Below are 26,972 nucleotides of genomic sequence, written 5' to 3'. Positions count from 1 at the left end.
CAATACTTGAGCTGCTGTAATGTTGAAGGTAGGACTGTTTTCAGCATGAATTCTCTGTGGGGACATATTCACCTTCACTACAGCTCTTTTAGGAAACCTTTTAGTGATTTGTGAATCCGTGGCCAAATCTTCAGTTGTTATTTGCCTGTTTCTGACTGTGGATTCAGTGTAGTCCTGAAAATTGTCCCGGAACATAGTTCTCCATCACACCGAGACTCCTACGCCTCCTGCCTCTACATCTCCAATCAAAACACTCTCATATCAGCCAATTTCCGACCTCTGACAATCTTGCACCTCTGCCTACTGTGGGGAAAGAGAGAGAGACACATTGAGGGACAGTGAGAGAGCAGAGAACGTCAGGCTGGCCATGCACAGCAACTTTCTTCCATCTACACCTTTGCAACCCAGCAAAGAGAGAAAGAGAGGGAGAAAAAGAGATGGATCTCACTCCTGCTGACCACCATGCAGCTGCTGCTTCAACATGCCCAGGAGCCACCTTCCCTGCCACTCGCTGCAGGATAGCACTGCCTCCTTTCCACCTATTTTACCCTGTGTTCTTAATCTCCTTTTGTCTGCAGAAGTAGTCTCACATAGCCTGACACCTGGTCTGCACAACGTCTTTTGTTCTCCAGAGCCTCGACATGTTAGATTTAACTTTCAGTGTTGCTTTTTTATAGCAATCTTGCATGTTTTTTTACCAAACATCGACATAACAAGTGAAATCAAATCCTTGTTTCCTCTTCAAAATCTGATGAAAACACCTTATTGGGTAATAAGTTGAGTTTCTGGCTATGTGATTCTACATTATGAGTATCAAAACTCTGCTCTCTGTTGCTTTATTTTGTCTGAATTGGAGCTGTCACAATATCAGATTTTTAATGACACCTTACTGCAAAAATGGTATCCAAAAACGATAAACTAAGAACTATCTTTACAATGTTGCTTATAATTAAGATAGAACACTAAATTGAGAATTTCATTGGCTGTTACAGGTCTGAAAAACGGAGAGAAGCAGATACAGTAGCTATTCAGATGACAGCTAAATATTCTGGTAGATAGGCATGTGAATAAATAAAGACTGTGAGTAGGCGTGTCAGCTTCCTTCACATGTGTATCTGGGTTCAAGTGTCTAAATTTGCCATGTAGTTAAAAAAGCAGTGTTGGTGTTATTGCAGATCCTCAAATATGAAACGTTAAATAGCAAATCTCAAATGAGACTGAAAGACTCTAAATCAGTATTAATGTGAACAGCAAGTTATGTAACTCGAGAACTACCAAAGGATTTAGGTTAGTTAGCATGAACATGCTCTTACCAAAGACAGCCTCTAGTGTGTCTGAGACAGAGTTAGCTGTTGACCGCCAAGCCTTTGAATTCTTGGTGGAAAGAATCAAACAGGTGAAAAAGTGCTGACTCACCGTCAACCACACGGCCTGGTTCTGCTATCAGCCAACCAGCAAAGGTACACGAATCTGCAAACTCTAAGAAATACTAACTGTGAAAGCCAGTATATTGTGACAGCCTTAATCAGGAGCTCTACATTTAGCCATCTAAATCTCCTTGATTTGTATATTTTGATAGGAAGATTCATTACTATGTATCAGTGACTTGTTTAAAGCCAAAAGTTGTTACGTTGTATTACTGCATGAGTGTGTTGTGTGATCGCAGTCCTGTGTGGTCCATTATCTGAAACTGTGTGATGAGACTGATGTTGGAGTCAGTTCATCCTGAATTCACTCAATTCAAAAAAAACTGTTGTTTTTTTTTCAGACAGCACTGATTAAAAATTGCCCGACATCTGAAAGCGGTAAGCTCACAGCCCCTGGCTTCAGTCTATGGCAACATTAACAGCTGCTGCCCAGAGTATCAGCTTCACCGTGAAATGTTCTTTTGATATCCACAGAGCATTATTTATTATTTGTTACAGTCTCTGTGAGACTCTGACATTCCCCGAAGTGCCATTAACGACCACTAAATATTTTAGTTTTGGCTGCCTAATATAACCTTAAACAGCCTTGTTTTAAAATGATTCATTAAACGATTGTTTTTGTGATGAACTGGTCCCAACTCTGTTTAGTTGAAATAGTCACTAAATACATTTTATCTGCTGTGTTATATGATTTCATGGGGGTGCACTGCATTGACACAGACTGGGGCAAGTCACCAGTGAGGCTGGGGTGTGTTGGGGTCTCTGGTGGAGTATGAAAATGTATTTCTTTATGTATTTAGCTTCCACAATAGTGGTTGCTAGTACCTTTACTGCTCAGTTTTAGTTTGCTTTATATTCCCTCTGTACTAGCTGCTCTTTTCTTGTGCTGCTTTAATCATTTCCACCATCCAGCACCTACATGAATGAATTTGTGTTCCTTTGATAGAAGTTATATATTTGGAGATAAAGTATCTGAACTTCAGGGACCACGCCTCCAAACACGCTCCTTCTGGTTCTCATCTATATGTGTTCCCCCAGTTCCACAAGCTGTTCGTTCTCGTTTACATGCCCCTCCCTCCCCTTTTCAATTCTTTAACTTCTTAACTTCTATTTAGTACATGATGAGCCGCCAGTCTCCTCTGAGGCCTTCCCCAAACCACAGCTCAATTCATGGCCAACCATTCACCATTATCTACTAAAACGCTGTCAAACCTCAAATGAGGACGTGGGCCCAGCTAGTGAACTGTATTTTTATACATACACTTGTGCACGTGTGTTTGAGGGGGACTGTATTTAAACATGGCTGCTACAGTAAACCATCACTGGGGAGACTGCTTTGGACCTTCTCTAAATGAGGCACTTTGGGGAAGATTCACATAAATATGAAGTATTATCTTGGCATGAAATACATTTTTAGATGATCAAACAAATCATATTTTAAAATGTTTTATCTCTTATTTTTATCTTTATAGCCTTACAGCTTTTACCAGAATGTCCAGCCCTGGGCCCAAACCTAGATTTGTTTTTGGCTATAATATGTTGTGTCAGCTAAAACAGGTTAGAATACTAGCCCAGAAGACTGATGCAGTTCTGCACATTACTGGCAGCAGCCAGGTGGTGTGAACGGCCTCTAAAACTGGGTAAAGCCACAGAGCCGTTTGGGTCCCTCCCACACCACAGAAGAAGACCAGTCACGCTATCACAGTGACTGTGCACCCCTTTGTTAGTTCCTTGTGCTAGTGAAAAAATGCAGCAGTGTTTCAAGCTACAGTGTTCTGAGGAGCACCAGCAGCACATCAAGGAACCCAGAATATCGGTTGTCTGAAACTCTGTTCAAGTAAAAGATCCCCTGTTTGGTTCGAGAAGGAGAGGTTACGTCAGGAAGAGCAGCCACTGAAAACTCAAATCAAACATGCAAAGTTGCCCTCTGTGATAAGGGAGCAGCTGGAAGTAGCACAGAGTTCTTTTTCCCTGCACTGCTGATAAAATAAACATGCTCATCAGCCACAGGTTCTGTTGCTTTTGACTAACAGAGCCATTCATGGATATGGTTAAACTACCCAAACAAGGTCGCCCTGGCTGCATAGGGGGAAGTGGTTGATGTTGTCAAAGGGTACGTTACCAGAGGAGAGCATATAGCTATGGGCTCATAGACTGACCTACATATTACTTGTACCTTTTACTTTAGTAGCTGCGTTTAGCATGAGGTTATTAACCTTATGGAAATGGAAGCGGACTGATACTGACGTGATACTTTTCTACTTTAAATTCAGTTCAGTTCAGTTCAATTTCTTTATTGTCCCACAAGGGGAAATTAGTTTGGCAGAAGGATAAAAATAAACAGAACAATAATATAAAATAATAATGACAATAATAGTGAGATAAAATGATCATCACTTTAGACAGCAAGTCACGTTTAACCATACATTCATACAGTGAGCTCTATCTACTTTCATCCACAGACAGCTGAGTGCATCTTCGAACGCCATTCGTCTCTGACTTTCTCTGCTTCTCTGTGCCAATGTGCATTTCCATCAACCTGCCCCTTTTCTTCTACCCTGTCATACTCTGCTGCTTTCACTCCTCCATGTTTTGCACGTTCATCATTTTGTTCCTGCAGAGTTTTTGGGTGAATAGAAATGTCAGTCCCCGACGTGTTCCTGTGAAAGCACGCTTCTGTGGGTTGGGTATTGATAGCTGTTGGAATACAGACTGCATCAATAGTATGTCCGTTGTCCCACTTGAGAAGATGGGGTGCTAGAGCTGCTCTATGCCCTGCACTGGAAGGTCTGACCATAGTGTAGTCCTCTCGTTAAACAACAACCTGTAGCAACCACAGTTGTTGCAAAGGTAGGCAAATGCGGCTATGTACACTTTGCATGTTTGATTTGTGTCTGCAAACTGCACTTAATGAACCACACACCTAAGCTTAATGACTGTTGACCACTTGTCCTCACATCCTGTGTAATTAATGCGCTGGAGAGACCATTCTTGGCTCACCTGGGACCACAGGTGAAAACGTCTCTTGACGTTCTTCGTTTTGTATTCAGACCAAATCTGGGAGTGCATGATACAATTATTAACAGCTTCACTCCCATGTAGATGGTATCTGATGCATGTTGAGAATCCCCTTCTGTGGGTTCTGAAGTCCGTTCATCCAATAACTGCTGCTACTATTAATCTATCATAAAGAGGACATGATGTCAAAGGGGTTTGCTTTGATTCGCTTTTGTGAGATCACACGATTGTAAAAATATACTGTCCATGAAAGAAATTGGATCATAGCACAGTGATTAGCATCCAGTGGATCCTCTATCTTGGGAGGAGGTGCAACTCCGTTGGAGAGCTGCATCACAATTCAATCACAGACAGAAATTTGGGTGAATCTTATGTTACATATGGGTGATGTGCATATAATGTAAGCTGAACATTTAACAAACGCAAACAGAGACCAAAACATCAGCAGGTGTAGGTGACGGATATTTAAACATACATAAGCTGCAATCAATACAGTCAGATGTACTGGTTTGTTTTGGCTCGTCAACTACAGATCCTCTCACAACATCTTAGCCTGTTGTCAGACAACCCAAAATCATGCAGTCAGGGTCACCCTCAGCAAAGACGCACACTGAGCTTATCATTATCATCATAGCAGATACTTTAATACACAAGCAGGCTCAGAGTGCAAAACAAAATGATCTAAATCTGCTAAGCTTAGCAGGGGAAAGCAAAAAGAGTATTTTACTGTTAAATTCTTGCCAGAATACAAAAATAGTTAGTGAATTATTTATATGATAAATTTAACACCACCTGGGAGCTGAGAATTTATTCTTTAAATCAAAGGAAAGTTGCATTGAAGCGTGTTGTATGTTACTTTAATGACCTGATAGGTCACACAGTACTGTGAACCCTTTGATTTCACTGCAGTGCATATTTCTACAGTGTAATGAAAAACTGTTTGTCACCTACTTGACTTCACTGAAATGTTTCAGATTGTCAAGCAAATTTTAGCCGTTGACAAAAACACAGTAGATATAAAACGATGATTTCATTTATTCATGGAAAACAGACAAACACATAAATACACAAATCCAACCTCATGTGGAAAGTAAACGTAAAACTGGTTGTGTCATCCCAGTTTGATTCACTGAAATGGAGTCCAGTTTGTCTCCACTATCCTGAGCAGAGATGGGTTACGCGTTACTGTAATCCGATTACTTTTTCAAGTAACGAGTAAAGTAAGGGATTACTGCAAAAACGGTAATTAGATTACCGTTACTTTCCCGTAGGAACGCTGCGTTACTGCGTTACTAAAACCATGATTTATTTTGCGAGAACGTCTTATGACAGTGACGTAAGCGAGTGCGACGTTGGTGACAACAGCTGTGTGCAGATCAACAGTGGATCATATATCGAGTGCAGGAGAGAGTATGAGCGTGCAGCGTTTAAAGCGTGGAAGTACTGACCTTACTTTGAGTTTGATTCCATAAAAAGTGACAAAAACATTAGTGTCCGCTGTGCGTGGGAAGAAAACTTCTTTTTACAGCGAAAAAAACCCCTAAACTTCCGAGCAAGCACCGAGTAGCTACGACGTAATGGGAAACTCACAGAGAAACTCGCGGATTCTTCCACTGACCGCGGCACACCTGCACCAGGGTAAACCTCCGCCTGCCCCACTCCTGCTTTACAGGTGAAAATAGAGCAACAGGACCGCTGAGTCTTTGACTTTATTTATTTTCTGCTGTGTTTTACTTGCATCTATTTGAAAGACTGAGTGTAAACACACAAAATATTTTATTTTATGTGCTGGAATGTGCAGAAAATAGGTTTAAATGTTAAACTAATTTCTTCCAGTCAGAGAGTGTTGCATATAATTAAATCTTTGCTTGATGCATAAAGTTAAAAGATTAAAACTAATAAAACAAGTTTTAAAAAGAGACTTTTCCATTTGATTACATTTTGTATGATGGATTATGCAGAAAAAGTAGAATTGGGCTGAAAGATCTATCGCTCTATCACCTCTTCAGGTTGTAAATCGTGTTTTTAAAAAGTAACTAAGTAACTAAGTAATTAATTACTTTTGAAAATAAGTAATCAGTAAAGTAACTGGATTACTTTTTTGGGGAAGTAATTAGTAATTAGTTACTGATTACTTTTTTCGAGTAACTTGACCAACACTGATCCTGAGTGGGTGCATATTTCAGCCATGTGACACAGTGATTGATCCACAGCACTGCAGACAGACGTGTTGTGGATAAGACGCTATCCTGGCAGTACGTATGGGACCGATCGTCAGAAAGTCTGTGTCATGTCAGTGTGCCTCCAACATGTGTGTAGCATATACAGTATGTAATGCTTTGATGGATGAGAGTTTTGATAATGGTCATGTTTTTATCATTGTGATGATAATGTAATGCAGGTTGATGTTCTTTTGTGCTGAGGGAGAAAAAAGAGAAAGCTTGATGCCTCACAGGTACTGTCTCTTTCTTATCTCTGTTCACATGTGTTTGTATTGTTTTTCCTGCTCTTCTCTGAATAAAACCACCACAAAACTGTTTTTCTTATTTTTTCACCTCCATTACCACCATAAGTAGTTTTGTTGTTATTTTTTGGGAGCAGCTGGGATTAAATAAATAGAAATAAATGTGTACAAACACACACAAAAAACTACTGTAGAAAATCAGCAGCTGCTCTTCATTTCACTTTGAAACCTCACATTTCTGATCTTTTTCATTTGAAATTCTGATCTCTGCATGGCAGATGGCATCGATAAAATCTTCTTTTTCTTGAGTTGTCATGTGCATAGCATGACCGTTTTAATTTGGCCAACTCAACTCAACCGGAAACACAATGAAGGCATATAAAGGACATTAATAACCTTCACATGTAGTCTGCCGCTGAGCATGCTTGTTGTGCTCGTGTGGATTTACAGCTGTTAAAACTGAGAGTTTATCTGATGTATTAAAAACTGACCATGTTAAGCAGCAGCATTCTTAGTTGTCTGTGTTATTCCCAGTCCAAGAAAATGTCACAATGATATTTATTATAATACTGTAATATAATGTAATATTTAGGAAAGCCAGGGCAATATTTCAGTGAATCTGTGTGGCAGAGATTTGTACCAAAGAAGTGGCATGTTAGTGTCTCAGATCTCAGCTATTAGCAGCATCTGCCATGGCTCTGCAGGACTGTGTCGTTCTCTTTCATGGGCACAGTATCAGATAGAAGCTACCCCTCAGTTCCAAATGAATCCCACAATAAACATAGATGGAGGAAACAGATTTCCTCTGTGATGTTTCTGCAGGAATATGAACACTGGAAGAAACGGAGGCCTTTTTGTCAAACTGTAAATCCTGCTTTAAAAGAGCGTTCAGCTGAACTGTTTCATGAATGCTCCAGATGTGAGTCGTGATTGATCAAACTCAAAATTGCAACATTGCATCATTTTAAATGTAGCACTGTTAATAACTGGCTCTGATTTTTAAAGATATAGTCAAGAATCCAAAACACTGTCTCCTCCCTGTAGACGCTCCGCGAGGCCTTTGAAGCAGCCAACTTCAGCTGCTTCTTCTTTGTTGGTCTCTTTTCCTTCAGTAACTGAAAAGCATGCTCTGTCGGGTGGAGATCAGGTCTTGACCACTGAAAGGTTTCCCACCTCTTTGCTTTGAGACACTCTTGGGTTTCTTTGGCAGGATCCATTTGTACTGTGAAGCGCTGTGTAGATCCATTTGACTGAACCTGAGCAGAGAATCTTGCACCATACAATTCAGACTTTTACCAGCAGACACATCATCAATAAACGCCGGCGACCCTGTTCCACGGGCAGTCATTCATTGCTGCCTTCCACCATGTCTGATAGATGTTGTGGTACACTTTCCATTTCTTTTGAATTCTTTACTATTTTCATCATTCTGGTGCATTTATTTGGGTTTCAGCTGAAACTCTTTTAGATGGTTTCCACCTTGTTGTTAACCTCCTGTATTTCCGTTTTTAGGATTAACTTGCTTGTTTGGAGCTGGGAACTGAACTGTCAGCCTTCTGATTAGTGGAGGACACTTTCTCTTGTCTTCTGGTTGTGTTTTTTTACTTTGTGACTGTCTGTCAAACAGTATAATGAAGTAGAGTATTATTTATTTGTCACACATTAAGACTTAATCATCAAGTTAATCGCTGAGATCTGGGAGCACATAAGCACTGCCAAACATAGGCTCAGTCAGACAGTCAGACCCAGCCCGTTCAAGCATTCGGCCTTAATGGACCATTTGATTGGTACTAACAGATCTCTAACGAGGCAGTGAATGAATGAAACACTTTCCAAGTGTTCTTTAATGTCATTTAAATCAGTATATGTGAAATCTTCTCGCATTCACATAATTGGTTTGTGTTATCTGTATTTGTATGTATTTCAGACCGTGGAAAGGGAAGACAGAGACAGGCCATTTTAGGCGAACACCCATCTTCCTACAGTGATAATGGTTATGGTAAGTAAGGATTTTTCACAAGCATGAAGACACAATGCACAGTACAAAGACAGGAATAATCACAATTAAATAGAAAATAAAAACTCATTTGATGGCAAAAAAAGACACTCGGTTAACTCTTTGCCTTCTTTCTCTCGTAGTTGATGTTTTGTCTTTCCGTCATCTGCCAGGTGTCTGACCTGGTTCTGCTGAAGACAGCTTTTTGTGTTTACAATGACTTCTTCCTTTCGACTGTTGTGAAGGCAAAGCACATGGCAACAGTGACCTGGTTTCTCTCTTTGATGCTTCGAAATCTACCTGTTTTGAACTCCCACTATGTCGATACATCCACGGGGCTAAAAAAGTTGGAACACTGAGTAAAATGTAAAAAAAAAACCCCAAAAGAAACCCCAGAATGTGATGATTTACAAATCCCGTAAAGCCATAATATATTCTTATATACATATATAAAGTTAGAAATATCCTGTCTCAGAGTGACGCTGAAAAACTTGTTCATGCATTTATTACTTCCAGGCTGGACGACTGTAATTCATTATTGTCAGGATGTCCTAAAAACTCCCTGAAAAGCCTTCAGCTGATCCAAAATGCTGCAGCAAGAGTCCTGACAGGGACTAGAAAGAGAGAGCAGATTTCTCCTGTTTTGGCTTCCTGTTAAATCCAGAATTCAAAATCCTGCTCCTCACATACAAGGTCTTAAATAATCAGGCACAAAACCTGGAGCTAAGGGGGCAAAACGATCGCATGAGTGCTGCTGTTTGACTGAGGAAGAATAAAGTAGTGGTGGTAAGCCAATAACATGACCACTTAAAGACAAAGCAACAAGGTGACATATACCAGTTTATAAATTGTGTTGATAGGCCTCGTAAAACCAGAGTCATGATAAACAATATATACGCGTGTTTGTTCCTCAATAGTTTCGTCACGTTTATCAAATCAAATCAAATCACTTTTATTGTCACATCACATGTGCAGGTACATTGGTACAGCACATGTGAGTGAAATTCTTGTGTGCGAGCTTCACAAGCAACAGAGTTGTGCAAAATACAATAATGTAAACAAGCAAAATACAAGAATGGCTACATCTGAAACTAATAAATATATGTACAATATATAATAGTACCGTATTTCCCGGACTACAAAGCGCACCTGAATATTAGCCGCAAAAGCTAAAATCAGGGGAAAATCCTGTTTTGTACATACATTAGCCGCACCTGACTAAAAGCCGCAGGTGTTTCAATGTTGACTTATCATATGTAAGAGAATATGCACAAAGGGAATTGTCAGGAAAGAGATGGCTGTTTGGAGACACACCCCTTTTATTAATATTTTGAAAAACAAGTTATGGGTACATATTTGCACATGTAGTACATAACAGTAACCTACAGCACACCAGAAAAATAGATTCGGACTACCTTTTAGGCTCAGGTGCAGTGACACGGAGAAGAAAAGTCAGTCATTCACCATCTTTCTCTTCTTCCTGCGCTCTAAAACCACCAAAGTCCTCTTCTCCAATGTCGGAAACGAACAGGCTCAGGATGGCTTCGTCATCCACTCTCCGCTTCTCTCCTTCGTTGTCACTTTCAAAACCAAAGAAATCCTCGTTGTCAGTGTCAGAGTCGAACACCCTCAGAAGGGCCGTGGCGGTGTCCTCCTCTCCATCATGCAGCAGTCCAGCCCTTCAAAATCCGTTGGTGATCGTGGATGTTTTCACACTTTTCCACGCTGTCAGAATCCACCGGTGGAGTTGGGCATAACTTGCTTTTCGCAAGTTTATCGCCGCTCGTCATCCACGCCTCCCGCTGAATGCCTAGCGCTACTTTGAAGTTTGTTTTTCGCGCTACTTCGTACGGCACTACGTTGCCTGGCGGACGGACATGTGACTAACATACCACTCTTGAACCTCGATCCTTCCGCCAGGCAACGTAGTGCCGTACAACAGCGGAACAAACAAAACAAATCGTCTTACGATATCACAAAAATCATGGAAAATCCATAGAAAAGCCGCACCTGACTAAAAGCCGCAGGGTTCAAAGCTTGTGCAAAAAGTAGCGGCTTATAGCCCGACAATTACGGTATATGCATTTCTGGATGTGTATACTAAATATTTTTCTACGTGTGTGTGTGTGTGTGTGTGTGTACACATATTTTACAAATTAAATAGAGTAAACAATAAATAAAATATATAAAAATATTGTTTACGGTCTAAGGACAGCGCAGCAACACTCTGCTTATGAGCAAAAACAACCCCAGAGGGTTAAACATTTTTTTAAAGTAACGCAATAGTTACTTTTCAAGTAATTAATTACTTTTAGAATCTTGTAACTCAGTTTCTAACTTAGTTACTTTTGTGGAGAAGTAACTAGTAACTATAATTAATTACTTTTTCAAGGTAACTCGCCCAACACTGTGTAAAAGTACAGGGTGGTCCATTTATATGGATACACCGTAATAAAATGGGAATGGTTGGTGATACTAAAGTCCTGTTTGTGGCACATTAGTATATGTGAGGGGGCAAACTCCTCAAGATGGGCGGTGACCATGGTGGCCATTTAGAAGTCGGCCATCTTGGATACAACTTTTGTTTTTTCAATAGGAAGAGGGCCATGTGACACATCAAACTTATTGGTAATGTCACAAGAAAAACAATGGTGTGCTTGGTTTCAACATAACTTTATTCTTTCATGAGTTATTTACAAGTTTCTGACCACTTATAAAATGTGTTCAATGTGCTGCCCATTGTGTTGGATTGTCAATGCAACCCTCTTCTCCCACTCTTCACACACTGATAGCAACACCGCAGGAGAAATGCCAGCACAGGCATCCAGTATCCGTAGTTTCAGGTGCTGCACATCTCGTATCTTCACACCATAGACAATTGCCTTCAGATGACCCCAAAGATAAAAGTCTAAGGGGGTCAGATCGGGAGACCTTGGGGGCCATTCAACTGGCCCATGACGACCAATCCACTTTCCAGGAAACTGATCATCTAGGAATGCTCGGACCTGCACCCATAATGTGGTGGTGCACCATCTTGCTGGAAAAACTCAGGGAACGTGCCAGCTTCAGTGCATAAAGAGGGAAACACATCATCATGTAGCAATTTCAAACATCCAGTGGCCTTGAGGGTTTCCATTGATGAAGAATGGACCCACTATCGTTGTGCCCCATATACCACACCAAACCATCACTTTTGTTGTTCCAACAGTCTTGGAGGGATCCATCCAATGTGGATTAGTGTCAGACCAATAGCGGTGGTTTTGTTTGTTAACTTCACCATTCACATAAAAGTTTGCCTCATCACTGAACAAAATCTTCTGCGTGAACTGAGGGTCCTGTTCCAGTTTTTGTTTTGCCCATTCTGCAAATTCTGTGCACCGATCTGGGTCATCCTCGCTGAGATGCTGCAGTAGCTGGAGTTTGTAAGGGTGCCATTTGTGAGTAGCTAATATCCGCCAAAGGGATGTTCGACTAATGCCGCTCTCCAGTGACATGCGGCGAGTGCTACGCTGTGGGCTCTTGCTGAATGAAGCGAGGATAGCCACTGATGTTTCTTCAGTAGTGACAGTTTTCTTACGTCCACATTTTGGCAAATCCAACACTGAACCAGTTTCACGAAACTTAGCAAGCAGTTTGCTAACTGTAGCATGGGAGATGGGTGGTCTCGTAGGGTGTCTTGCATTGAAATCTGCTGCAATGACCCGGTTATTGCGTTCACCAGATATCAACATGATTTCACTCCTCACGTGTTAACCTCTTCGACATGTCAATGGCTGTGAACAAAGAGAAACTTGTAAATAACTCATGAAAGAATAAAGTTACGTTGAAACCAAGCACACCATTGTTTTTCTTGTGACATTACCAACAAGTGTGATGTGTCACATGGTCCTCTTCCTATTGAAAAAACAAAAGTTGTATCCAAGATGGCCGACTTCTAAATGGCCACCATGGTCACCACCCATCTTGAGGAGTTTGCCCCCTCACATATACTAATGTGCCACAAACAGGACTTTAATATCACCAACCATTCCTATGTTATTACGATGTATCCATATAAATGGCTCACCCTGTAGAATGGAAGCAGAGCCTTCAGTTTTCTTCACCATCTTCTGGGTCTGGGGGTGGATTGCCACTCCGGGGATGCTGGTGCCTGGACCCGGGAGTATAGTGTTTGTATGAGGAGTGTGAGCATGTGTACTACATACAGTTCTGTGTGTCTCTATGTTGGATGAGGGTGGGAATGCATGTTTGTGTCTATATGTCAGGTTGGGTCTTAGACTCCACCTCTCTCAGAACATATTTCCCCTCACCACACTCCCTTTCAGTGGCTGGTGCCCCCACCCGCTGGTGGCTGGTTCTTGGTGTCCAGGGCTGGGTGCTGAGGTATGTAGTGGCTCACTCCCAGACTCCATGGTCTGTCGGGCCCCGTCTGGGGTGTGGATGGCCTTTGGGTTTCTGGGCCCGAGACTCGGTGGAGCCTGCAGGCTCGTCGCTACAGCCCTCTGTGGCTTCTGCACAGTGGCTGCTAGGTGACGCCCATCCATGGCTCTCCTCAGCTCTTTTCTAGGTAGACCTAAGCTAACGGCAGCTAACAATGTTAGCTCAGTGGTGAGTAGCCTTCAGTAATAGTAATAAATCACACAGCAATAGTACATCAAAGATACTTAAGTGGTACATAACCCAGGCAGCTATCACAACTAAAACAAGTTAGTTGCAGTAGGCTAACGTAGTTTTTAAAAAAGAAATTCCAGATGTTTCTTTAGGTTGGAGTCTTTTGACGCTGAGAGCAGCTTGGTTGCTGGCAAAGAGAGTTCGCACGGTCAGATTTCGCCCTTCATCCCTTTCTTCTTTAAATGTGAAGTGGTGTTGGAATTTCCAAGTTAGAAATGCATTCCTGCCTGTGCACTGCTGGCACGTTGCGCTGGCTCTGGGTCCATTGTGTAACTGACGCCACCAACATTTTTTTTTTTTTTTTTTTTTTTTGCCTGTCCCGTTTGGCTCTTTTGCCATCAGAATTGTCTAAAGGCAAAGAAAGATGCCCAACGGATTTACTTTACCAAACTGACCATCCCAGCCTTGCCGTAATGGTCCATTTGATTCACCTTTTATTGTTTATTTTATTTTCACTTACTGAATACGGGACAGACTTGACTGGGGGAAAGAAGGGGAGAAAGAAAGAGGGAAAGAGAAACAGCTGAGAAGAGGGACGGGGGAGAAGGGCAAAAGACAAAAACCAACAGAACGGGCAGAGAAAAAAAAATGCATATATCAATCACCTGGATCACCTGCTGAGAAAGAAAAAAGAAAGCAAGCAGAAGAGAACAAGAGTAATAGAATAAACAACATCACAATGATATATGGGAATATGACAGTAAATACTAAATATTAAACATTATTGTGCAGCACATAAGATCAACAGAACACAGTGTGCTTTGAGGTAGGAGCCAAAAAGGGTGTAGTTTGTGGGTGTGATCACCCGTGTGTACACCTGTGAGCATGGACGCGCTTGTTTTTTGTTTTTTAAAAGGTTCCTTCATGTAATAATCTGCTAGAGGGTGTGGGGGGGCCACAGCCCCGTCCTCCAGGGCGTGAAGCAGGTGTGGAGGAGATCAAAACTCCAGACATCCAGAGGCCCCCAGAACACAAGAGACCAAGGAAGACCAACAGAGGGGCAGCCGCGCCACTGTCCCAGAAAGAGCTGAGGAGAGTCCCAGATGAGGGCTCACTCAGCAGCCGCGGAGCAGAAGCCAGGGGGAGTTGCAGTGACGCGCCCGTGAGCTCCGCCGGCAGCCAGCTGCGCCTGAGTGACCGAGCCCCAGGCCGAGAGGCCGGGGGCACCCCACCTCCGAAGTGGCCCGAGCGAGCCCCAGGCTCCAGGCCCCGATAAGCGGCCGCCAAGGAGTGAGCCGGTGTGTACCTGGACGCCCATCCCCGGACACAAAGAACCACCAACGCACCGATGTCTGAGGGGGTCCGCCACTGGCAGGGGAAGTGGTGGTAGGGGGAGATAGGCCTCCAAACCTTGGAGGGCCTGAGATGTCCCCAGAGAGGTGGCGCCTGACACCCAACCTGACATATAGACACAGACATACAGGCACACACAGATACAAACATCCATTCCCACCCTCATGCTCTCATATGCACTTACTCCACACTCAACCAACGTGGAGACAGACATAAAGAGACGTTGTACACACGATCACACTCCCCAAGCGTACTCTACAAACCGGGTCTAGGTGCCCCCGCCCCTGGAGGGGGGAACTGCACCCAGACCCAGGTGGTGTTTCCCTTTTCCCTGCGGTGGGGGGAGGCAGACCGCCCCGACTCCGCAGCAGCAGGAAGGCTCCACACTCCAGACCGCAGTCGGACGGCCAACTCCTCCTTTACGAATAAATTCTTTACAAATCCTACCATGTGGATTCATGGATTTTTTTTTCACATTCTGTCTCTCACAGTTGAAGTGTACCTCTGGTGCAAATTACTGACCTCTGTCATCATTTTAAGTGGGGGAACTTGCACAATCGGTGGCTGACTAAATACTTTTTTGCCCCACTGTACTTTCAAGGACAAAGAACATAGCTGGCCACTGACCACTTACCAGTGTGTTGCAAGTTGAGGTTGCATCGATTCCCAGATGCAGTAGTAGTAGATGAATTTGCCAAGATCCCCCCAAACTTACAAAAGCTCTGTCTGTAGCCCAACAGCACAACTCAGAAAACAGAATAGCCTTTGCTACCTTTGGGACGAAGACCTCTAAGAACAGTGATTGGTTTGAAGCCAGGTCCAGCACAATTACTCTTGTTTTCTAAGTAAACTGAGCTCCAAAAGCTAAATACGAGCGCTCTCCAAACAAGAAGTCCCTCCAAGCACTTAGTGCTGCCAGAACTACAGTAGAGCAGTTAGTAGGAAAATGTCCAAGTAAATATCTTGATGCATGCTCAGTCATCCAGGTAAGGAAATCCCCAAAAGTCTATTCTCTTCATCTCTATGTAGCGTTTTCAGTGGGAGAAAGTTCAAGTGACTTCTTCAGTCTCAGCTGACTGCAGGTTTCCCCAACGGTACATTTGCATAATGACAGACACTAGCACCACCGACTAACAATAGGCCGCAAGGTCAGTTTCATGGTTATTATTTTGTAAATTGTCATTGGCAAAATGGGCAACTGATCAATGGCCATGAGTACCATTCACAGAGAGTTAGGGAATGGCTGCAATCACAGCATTGTAAGATGGTGAAAGATGTATCCTTTGAAAGCCACAGAGATACAGTGTTTAGAGAACATGCACCTCAGCTGTTCCGATACTTCTGACAAACGAGATTACTAAAGGTTTTCGCTTAGGCAGCGGTTGTCCTTCTCTCCTGGATCGCCTGGAGCTTTCTTTAGGAGTTTTCCCCGCTTTGACAAAAGTCCAGCTGGGATAACCACATCCTCTGGGCCTTCTTGATGTGATGTTCTTCTGCCTCCCTGGCCGCTGTGTCAGTGGGAATGGTGTTCGCTCGTCCTGATGACACCCAGTTTGTGCTCCAGTGGATGATGCGAGTCAAACCTTAGATACTGATCCGTATGTGCAGGTTTACGGTACACGTCAGCTTTTAGATGTCCCCCATTACTGATGGAAATCTCGCAGTCTAAGAAGGCTAGCCTCCCACTTTTCATATCCTCCCTGGTGAAGTTGATTTGTTGGTCCACCGAGTTAATGTAATCCGTTAAATGTGGAACGTCCTGAGATTTGATTTTCACCCAGGTGTCATCCACATAGCTGAAAATCAGTGACTTTGTGGTGTTCCAGGGTAGGATACAAAAGCTTCTTTTGGACTTTTTCCATGTATAAGTTGGCCACAATTGGTGAAACTTGGGAACCCATGGCACACCCATGTTTCTGGGTGTAGTACTTACAGTAGTTGGTGCTGAAAGTGATCCTCTTGCTGAGGTCAGGGTCATCTTGTAATCTCTTATGAACTACCTCCAATGGAGGACAGAGTTGATCATACAGACAATTGGTCTTAAAGGTACACGATGTTTATGTCTTCAGTAAACCATACAGCCTTGGTGTAGCATCCCCAGGATAAAGCATTTGGTATGAGGTCCAGTCAATAGCATCGCCCTGTTCTTCCTGGTTAAGACAATCAATCACCCTCTTCTGAGACCTGGGCTCATAAGTATTTTTGTCACTGAGCAGTGACAAAATCTTTTCATGATAGTCTTTCCTTGCACCTACACATGTCTGTCTGAAGGGTGACAATGTTGTTGTCATTACTAAGCAATGAGAGTGGCTTCCTCTTCTTTATGCTGATGTTGGAAGCTGGAGGTTTTGCAATGCTGAGGCAGGCCGAAACTTTCATCTGCAGATGTTGGATCTTGTTATACATTCACTGCTTTTATAACAAGATCCTGTTATGAAATGGCTGTGTGCAGGCAGGAGAAGGACCCAAAGTGCAGACTCCGGAGACAGAAAGTAACTCAAAACAGCTTTAATGCTGAACTCAAAAGGGTAACAAAAACTAAGAATACAAAATACACCTACACAGACAAACCACACAGCAAGATAACAGTAGATCACGACAATGACAAACTGAAACACAGGGCTTAAATACACACAGAGCAATCAGGGAATGGACAACAGGAGGGAAACACAGCTGGGGCAAATCAGGCCTAACGAGACAAAGGAAGCAAAACCAGACACATTTACATGAGACACGGATTTTCAAAGTAAAACAGGAAACATAACACAGACTGAACTATAGACACAGACTCTGACTGGACACAGAGAGACAGCAACTAGAGAACACAGAGACATAAACCATAAGACAGAACTCCAACAAAGAAACCAAAGACTAGAAATGATAAGTAACATAATAAACTCAAAACTCTGGGTCAACGACCCAGGCATCCTAACAGATCCAGGCTACAGCTAAGGAAAAGGCAGCCAAACAGAGGGTGCACACTTGTAGAGGCATACTTGTATCTGATGTAGCAGGCTGACATTCCCACATCACCATCACTAGCCTAAGCCAACACTGATCCAGAGATGATGACACATCTCAAAACTAGGGCACGTCATCCAAAGTCATAACAGGGCATCAATCCTTTTCTCATTTTCAGTTGTCTTCCTATGTTGCTGCTTGGTTGGGGGTGATTTAAGTGTCTGATTAGTTTTGTTGATACATTTGTCGTTGTGGTGGTCACCCCACAGTTTACTTTGGCGTACTTTGATTCATCACTCACAGTAAAGAGCTTCCATGCCAATGACATGTTGGCTGTGAGTGTGCGCTCACTTATTCACCTGTGGCGCATGAAGTGGTTCAGAATTGGATTGGTGCAGACAGGCTTTCATTGTTCTTGCAAGACAGCGACTGTTTTGATGTGTGCCTTCCCAGGTCCACCATGTCCCCTGCTGCCACTGCCCGGCAACAGCAGGTACAAGCTCACTTCATTGGACGTTCCAGACATGGTGTCTTATCCACTGCCGCAGTCATCCTCGTCATACTCTGGCCATGCCCCCAGTTCTGTTGCCATGGTAAGTGGCCTCCATCCATCCAAGATGAACTGCACCCGCATCTTCAACCTCTTCTGCCTCTACGGCAACATTGAGAAGGTAAGTGTTTGTTTGTGTATTCTTCATGTGTCTTTGGCGTGTTTTTGTAGAAACACGGCAACAGCTGTTAATTTTATTAACAATTAATTAATAATTAGGTTGTAGAAATTGTGCTGGAAGGGAAAAGCTAGTAAAAACAATAAAAAGATTCCAGTGGAAGCAAACTCAGAAATTGTGTGTGTGTCTATCATATCCTGGCCCTTCAGTCCTACTCACAAGTAAATGACAGTATATTGAATGGGATTAGACCTCTGTACATCAACACCTACTGCATTATTTAGAAATGTACTATCCGTTTTCTTGTTGTCACTCATGTGCTTGTGTGTCATTGAATTCTGTTTAATGTCAGGACATGTGATGTACCCCTGCAAACCAAACCAAACCAAACATAGGTCTGATTCTCCTTTTTTAATGTGATATCAGAGATTGTTTACATTGTTTTCTCATACAATTGAAATTTTAACTTTAGGGTTTAATTATCTGCCTCCTCCTGTTCACTTTCGGTATGCCATAAATTACTCCCAGCACTTTAACCCTCTCAGGCTCAAATTAAACTTTTTGTTGCTAATGCACAACCAAGTCCTGCAGTGGTACTTCTAAAAAAAACTCATAAAATATGTATGTGGGGTAATCAGGTTGTTAATTTTTAACTGTTGCAAATCGGCAACGCCTGCCTTGAGAGGGTTAATAATATTTCCATATCTGCTCATCGCTACCTTATAACAAAATAACGAATAGATTCTGCTGCTCCTGTAACACTTAGAGAACTTCCCCAAACATCAAACCCATTCAGTGTTCTCATAGAGTATGTTGATTTCATGACACAGTCAGAATAGCTATATTCTCCAATGTGGATTGTGCAAATTACTACCTGATGTCACAAAAAAGCACAAGTGTAAAATATCCTGACTTTAGATAGCCTTCCAAATGTCCTCTAATGTACACTGTGTCTTCTAATGGTTAACATGAAAGAATGTTTACATCAGTAAAACATGTACACTGCTTTCACAATGTATGGTACCTCTTTAGAACAGCTGTTATCTATGTGCTTGTTATAGGTTAAGTTTATGAAGAGTGTTCCTGGCACAGCGTTGGTTGAGATGGGAGATGAGTATGCTGTGGACAGGGCCATCACACACCTCAACAGCATTAAGGTGTTTGGTAAAAGACTGAATGTCTGGTAAGATGTGCATATCTTTAATTCAATTCAATTCAATTCCATTTTATTTATATAGCGCCAAATCACAACATAAGTCACCTCAAGGTGCTTCATAGATACAGAGAAAAACCCAACAATCATATGACCCCCTATGAGCAAACACTTTGGCAACAGTGGGAAGGAAAAACTCCCTTTTAACAGGAAGAAACCTCCGGCAGAACCAGGCTCAGGGAGGGGCGGCCATCTGCTGTGACCGGTTGGGGTGAGAGAAGGAAGACAGGATAAAAGACATGCTGTGGAAGAGAGACAGAGGTTAATAACAGATATGATTCAATGCAGAGAGGTCTGTTAATACATAGTGAGCGAGAAAGGTGACTGGAAAGGAAAAACTCAATGCATCATGGGAATCCCTACGTCTATTGCAGCATAACTAAGGGAGGATTCAGGGTCACCTGGTCCAGCCCTAACTATATGCTTTAGCAAAAAGGAAAGTTTTAAGCCTAATCTTGAAAGTAGAGATAGTGTCTGTCTCCTGAATCCAAACTGGAAGCTGGTTCCACAGAAGAGGGGCCTGAAAACTGAAGGCTCTCCCTCCCATTCTACTTTTAAATACTCTAGGAACAACAAGTAGGCCTGCAGAGCGAGAGCGAAGTGCTCTAATAGGGTGATATGGTACTACAAGGTCATTAAGATAAGATGGGGCCTGATTATTTAAGACCTTGTATGTGAGGAGCAGGATTTTGAATTCAATTCTGGATTTAACAGGAAGCCAATGAAGGGAAGCCAAAACAGGAGAAATCTGCTCTCTCTTTCTAAAAAGTTCTAGTCCCTGTCAGGACTCTTGCTGCAGCATTTTGGATTAGCTGAAGGCTTTTCAGGGAGTTTTTAGGACTTCCTGATAATAATGAATTACAGTCGTCCAGCCTGGAAGTAATAAATGCATGAACTAGTTTTTCAGCGTCACTCTGAGACAGGATATTTCTAACTTTAGAGATGTTGCGCAAATGGAAGAACGCAGTCTTACATATTTGTTTAATATGTGCATTGAAGGACATGTCCTGGTCAAAAATGACTCCAAGGTTCCTCACAGCGTTACTGGAGGCCAAGGTAATGCCATCCAGAGTAAGAATCTGGTTAGATACCATATTTCTAAGATTTTCAGGGCCGAGTACAATAACCTCAGTTTGATCTGAATTAAGAAGCAGAAAGTTAGCGGCCATCCAGGTCTTTATGTCTTTAAGACATTCCTGCAGTTTAACTCATTGGTGTGTGTTATCTGGCTTCATGGACAGATAGAGCTGGGTGTCATCTGCATAGCAGTGTAAATGTATGCTATGTCTTCTAATGATGCTGCCTAAGGGAAGCATGTATAGTGTAAACAGAATTGGTCCTAGCACTGAACCCTGTGGAACTCCATAATTAACCTCAGTGTGTGAAGAGGACTCTCCATTTACATGTACAAATTGGAGTCTATTAGATAGATATGATACAAACCACTGCAGCGCAGTACCTGTAATACCTACAGCATGTTCTAATCGCTCTAATAGGATATTATGGTCAACAGTATCGAATGCTGCACTAAGGTCTAGCAGGACAAGCACAGAGATGAGTCCACTGTCAGAGGCCATAAGAAGATCATTTGTAACCTTCACTAAAGCTGTTTCTGTGCTGTGATGAGCTCTGAAACCTGACTGAAACTCTTCAAATAAACCATTCCTCTGCAGATGATCTGTTAGCTGTTTGACAACTACTCTTTCAAGGATGTTTGATATAAAGGAAGGTTGGAGATTGGCCTATAATTAGCTAAGACTGCTGGGTCTAGAGATGCTTTTTGAGTAAAGGTTTAACTACAGCTAGCTTGAAGGCCTGTGGTACATAGCCGATCATTAGAGATAGGTTGATCATATTTAAGATCGAAGAATTAATTAATGGCAGGACTTCTTTGAGCAGTTTTGTAGGAATGGGGTCTAAAAGACACGTTGATGGTTTGGAGGAAGTAATTATTGAAGTTAACTCAGAAAGATCAATTGGAGAAAAAGAGTCTAACTTAACATCAATGGTACTAAGAGTAGCTGTAGATAATATTACATCTGTGGGATGATTATTGGTAATTTTTTCTCTAATGATAAAAATTTTATTTGTGAAGAAGTTCATGAAGTCATTACTAGTTAATGTTAAAGGGATGGTTGGCTCAAAAGAGCTCTGACTTTTTGTCAGACTGGCTACAGTGCTGAAGAGAAACCTGGGGTTGTTCTTATTTTCTTCAATCAGTGATGAATAGTAAGATGTTCTGGCTTTGCGGAGGGCTTTCTTATAAAGCAGCAAACTATTTCTCCAGGCTAAATGATGATCCTCTAAATTTGTGACACGCCATTTCCTCTCCAGATTACGAGTCATCTGCTTTAGGGTACGTGTTTGAGAATTATACCACGGAGTCAGGTACTTCTGATTAGAGACCTTAGTTTTCACAGGAGCTACAGTATCCAGAGTCGTACGTAGTGAGGAGGTGAAATTATTAACAAGATAATCGACCTCTGTTGGAGTAGCGTTCAGATACAGTGGGGCAAAAAAGTATTTAGTCAGCCACCGATTGTGCAAGTTCCCCCACTTAAAATGATGACAGAGGTCAGTAATTTGCACCAGAGGTACACTTCAACTGTGAGAGACAGAATGTGAAAAAAAAAATCCATGAATTCACATGGTAGGATTTGTAAAGAATTTATTCATAAATCAGGGTGGAAAATAAGTATTTGGTCACCTCAAACAAGGAAAATCTCTGGCTCTCACAGACCTGTAACGTCTTCTGTAAGAAGCTTTTCTGTCCCCCACTCGTTACCTGTATGAATGGCACCTGTTTGAACTCATCATCTGTATAAAAGACACCTGTCCACAGCCCCAAACAGTCAGACTCCAAACTCCGCCATGGCCGAGACCAAAGAGCTTTGGAAGGACACCAGGAAAAGTATTGTAGACCTGCACCAGACTGGGAAGAGTGAATCTACAATAGGCAAGCAGCTTGGTGTGAAAAAATCAACTGTGGGAGCAATCATCAGAAAATGGAAGACATACAAGACCACTGATAATCTCCCTCGATCTGGGGCTCCACGCAAGATCTCATCCCGTGGGGTCAAAATGATCATGAGAACGGTGAGCAAAGATCCCAGAACCACACGGGGGGACCTGGTGAATGACCTGCAGAGAGCTGGGACCAAAGTAACAAAGGTCACCATCAGTAACACACTACAACGGCAGGGAATCAAATCCCGCAGTGCCAGACGTGTTCTGCTGCTGAAGCCAGTGCATGTCCAGGCCCATCTGAAGTTTGCCAGAGAGCACATGGATGATACAGCAGAGGATTGGGAGAATGTCATGTGGTCAGATGAAACCAAAGTAGAACTTTTTGGTATAAACTCAACTCGTCGTGTTTGGAGGAAGAAGAATACTGAGTTGCATCCCAAGAACACCATACCTACTGTGAAGCATGGGGGTGGAAACATCATGCTATGGGGCTGTTTTTCTGCCAAGGGGACAGGACGACTGATCCGTGTTAAGGACAGAATGAATGGGGCCATGTATCGTGAGATTTTGAGCCAAAACCTCCTTCCATCAGTGAGAACTTTGAAGATGAAACGAGGCTGGGTCTTCCAACATGACAATGATCCAAAACACACCGCCCGGGCAACAAAGGAGTGGCTCCGTAAGAAGCATTTGAAAGTCCTGGAGTGGCCTAGCCAGTCTCCAGACCTCAACCCCATAGAAAATCTGTGGCGGGAGTTGAAAGTCCGTGTTGCTCGGCGACAGCCCCAAAACATCACTGCTCTCGAGAAGATCTGCATGGAGGAATGGGCCAAAATACCAGCTACTGTGTGTGCAAACCTGGTAAAGACCTATAGTAAACGTTTGACCTCTGTTATTGCCAACAAAGGTTATGTTACAAAGTATTGAGTTGTATTTTTGTTATTGACCAAATACTTATTTTCCACCCTGATTTACCAATAAATTCTTTACAAATCCTACCATGTGGATTCATGGATTTTTTTTTCACATTCTGTCTCTCACAGTTGAAGTGTACCTCTGGTGCAAATTACTGACCTCTGTCATCATTTTAGGTGGGGGAACTTGCACAATCGGTGGCTGACTAAATACTTTTTTGCCCCACTGTAGCTGCTCTGCTCTGTGTTGGTACAGGGCATTGAAGATGATAACAGTGGGTGGATTATATTCTTAAACTTAGTTACAGCGCTTTCAGAAAGACATCTACTTTGATAAAGTCTACTCTCCACCGCTGTGTAATCAATTATTGTAAATGTAAATGTTATCAGGAAATGATCAGACAGCAGAGGGTTTTCAGGAAACACTGTTAAATGTTCAGTTTCTATGCATATGTTAAAACAAGATCTAGAGTGTGATTAAAGTGGTGGGTGGGTTCTTTTACATTTTGAGAGAAGCCAATTGAGTCTAATAACAGATTAAATGCCATGTTGAGGCTGTCATTTTTAGCATCTACATGGATGTTAAAATCACCCACAATAATTATTTTATCTGAGCTCAGAACTAAATCAGATAAAAAGTCTGAGAAATCAGACAGAAACTCTGTGTAAGGCCCAGGTGGACGATAGATGATAACAAGTAAGACTGGTTTCTGAGTTTCACAGCTGGGGTGGACAATGTTAAGCATCAGGCTTTCAAATGAATTAAAAGTCTGTCTGGGTCTTTCATTAATTAATAGGCTGGTGTGAAAAATTGCTGCCACACCGCCCCCTCGGCCTGTGCTTCGAGGTTTCTGGTAGTTAGAATGACTCGGGGGTGTTGATTCATTTAAACTAACATAATCATCCTGCTGCAACCAGGTTTCTGTAAGGCAGAGTAAATCGATTTGTTGATCAATTATTAAGTCATGTACTAACAGAGACTTGGAGGAGAGAGACCTAATATTTAATAATCCACATTTCACTGTTTTACTCTTTGGTTCAGATGTGGATGCTGTATTGTTCTTTCTTTGTAATTGTTTATGTTTAAGTTGTTTGTTGCTGGTTTTTAGTTTGTTTTTTGTCTGTTTGGGAGCTGACACAGTCTCTATGGAGATGGGTTTTTGGGGGGGTAGCAGGAGGAGAGAAGCTGCAGAGAGGCGTGTAAGACTGCAACTCTGCTTCCTGGTCCCAACTCTGGATAGTCATATTTTGGGGGGTTTAATAAATTTGTCCATATTTCTAGAAATGAGAGCTGCTCCATCCAAAGTGGGATGGATGCCGTCTCTCCTAACAAGACCAGGTTTCCTCCAGAAGGTTTGCCAATTATCTATGAAGCCCACATCATTTCTGGGACACCACTCAGACAGCCAGCAATTTAAGGAGAACATGCGGCTAAACATGTCACTCCTGGTCTGATTGGGGAGGGGACCAGAGAAAACTACAGAGTCCGACATTGTTTTGGCAAAGTTACACACCGATTCAATATTGATTTTAGTGACCTCCGATTGGCGTAACCGGGTGTCATTACTGCCGACGTGAATTATGATCTTACTGAATTTACGTTTACCCTTAGCCAGCAGTTTTAAATTTCCTTCAATGTCGCCTGCTCTGGCCCCTGGAAGACAATTGACTATGGTTGCCGGTGTCTCTAGCTTCACATGTCTGAGAACAGCATCACCAATTACCAGAGTTTGACCCCCGGCGGGTGTGTCGCCGAGTGGGGAAAAACGGTTAGACACATGAACGGGTTGGTGGTGTACCCGGGGCTTCTGTTTAGGACTTTGCTTCTTCCTCACCGTGACCCAGCCGCCCTCTTTCCCCAGCTGCTTGGGGTCTGCCGGGGAACAGCTAGCGGGGCCTACGCTATCTTTGGCTGCACCAGCTACAGGGGCCTGGCTAGCTATGGGTGAATGAAGGGTGCGAAGCCGAGTCTCCAATTCAGTAATCCTGGCCTCCAGAGCTGCAAATATGCTACATTTGTTACAGATATCATTACTGCTAAAGGAGGCCGAGGAGTAACTAAACATCTGACACAATGAGCAAGAAAGTGCAGGAGGGACAGGTGAAGTAGCCATGGTGCTAACGAGTCGGCTACGAGCTAAGCTAGCGAAACAGTACAGAGACAGTGAGTGAATACTTTGGCTATAAATTAGGTAGTGAGTACACAGAAAGTGTGCTTCGGATGAAGCACGTGAAGATTATACTATGAAAAAGAATGTATTTAAAAGTTGTTAATTAAATTGCTAAGCAAATAAGCTACTCAGAAACACCACTGTGTTTGAGCAGGAACAGGAAGTGATACTCTACCGCAGAGCAAGCGAACACCAAGTGACAGCGCCACCAAGAGGTCAGATCCTTTACACTTTACTTCCAAGATCGAGATTCAATCTCAAATATGAGCAATCTCTCTCTAATGATCGGCTATGTACCACAGGCCTTCAAGCTAGCTGTAGTTAAACCTTTACTCAAAAAGCATCTCTAGACCCAGCAGTCTTAGCTAATTATAGGCCAATCTCCAACCTTCCTTTATATCAAACATCCTGGAAAGAGTAGTTGTCAAACAGCTAACAGATCATCTGCAGAGGAATGGTTTATTTGAAGAGTTTCAGTCAGGTTTCAGAGCTCAGCACAGCACAGAAACCGCTTTAGTGAAGGTTACAAATGATCTTCTTATGGCCTCTGACAGTGGACTCATCTCTGTGCTTGTCCTGCTAGACCTCAGTGCAGCGTTCGATACTGTTGACCATAATATCCTATTAGAGCGATTAGAACATGCTGTAGGTATTACAGGTACTGCACTGCAGTGGTTTGTATCATATCTATCTAATAGACTCCAGTTTGTTCATGTAAATGGAGAGTCCTCTTCACACACTGAGGTTAATTATGGAGTTCCACAGGGTTCAGTGCTAGGACCAATTCTGTTTATATTATACATGCTTCCCTTAGGCAGCATCATTAAAAGACATATCTGTGCATAACCAAGGTAATGCCATCCAGAGTAAGCATCTGGTTAGACACCATGCTCCCAAGGACATCATCTTCAGTTTGATCTGAATTAAGAAGCAGAAAGTTAGCGGCCATCCAGGTCTTTATGTCTTTAAGACATTCCTGCAGTTTAACTCATTGGTGTGTGTTATCGGGCTTCATGGACAGATAGAGCTGGGTGTCATCTGCATAGCAGTGAAAATGTATGCTAAAATTTCCAGTAATGCTGTGAGGAACCTTGGTGTCATTTTTGACCAGGACATGTCCTTCAACGCACATATTAAACAAATATGTAAGACTGCTTTCTTCCATTTGCGCAACATCTCTAAAGTTAGAAATATCCTGTCTCAGAGTGA

The 26,972-nt window shown here is 42.5% G+C and overlaps 1 protein-coding gene across 1 annotated transcript in view; it reads left to right on the top strand.

The window, feature by feature from the left end:
• Positions 1-26,972, top strand: part of LOC146620562 (heterogeneous nuclear ribonucleoprotein L-like) — an 82,757-nt gene that overhangs the window by 43,348 nt on the left and 12,437 nt on the right. The window contains exons 8-11 of the mRNA XM_085369628.1: positions 7,827-7,835; positions 8,837-8,908; positions 18,284-18,501; positions 19,560-19,681. Of these exons, the coding sequence (XP_085225754.1) occupies positions 7,827-7,835; positions 8,837-8,908; positions 18,284-18,501; positions 19,560-19,681 (421 nt within the window). The remainder of the gene's footprint in view (positions 1-7,826; positions 7,836-8,836; positions 8,909-18,283; positions 18,502-19,559; positions 19,682-26,972) is intronic.

This window comes from Diplotaxodon limnothrissa, linkage group LG13, assembly GCF_057381915.1.
Source record: "Diplotaxodon limnothrissa isolate DT_005_m linkage group LG13, D_limnothrissa_male_GT1.1, whole genome shotgun sequence".
Lineage (NCBI taxonomy): Eukaryota > Metazoa > Chordata > Actinopteri > Cichliformes > Cichlidae > Diplotaxodon > Diplotaxodon limnothrissa.
The sequence above is the reverse complement of the archived record's forward strand: the minus strand, read 5'-3'. Positions and strand labels throughout refer to the sequence as shown.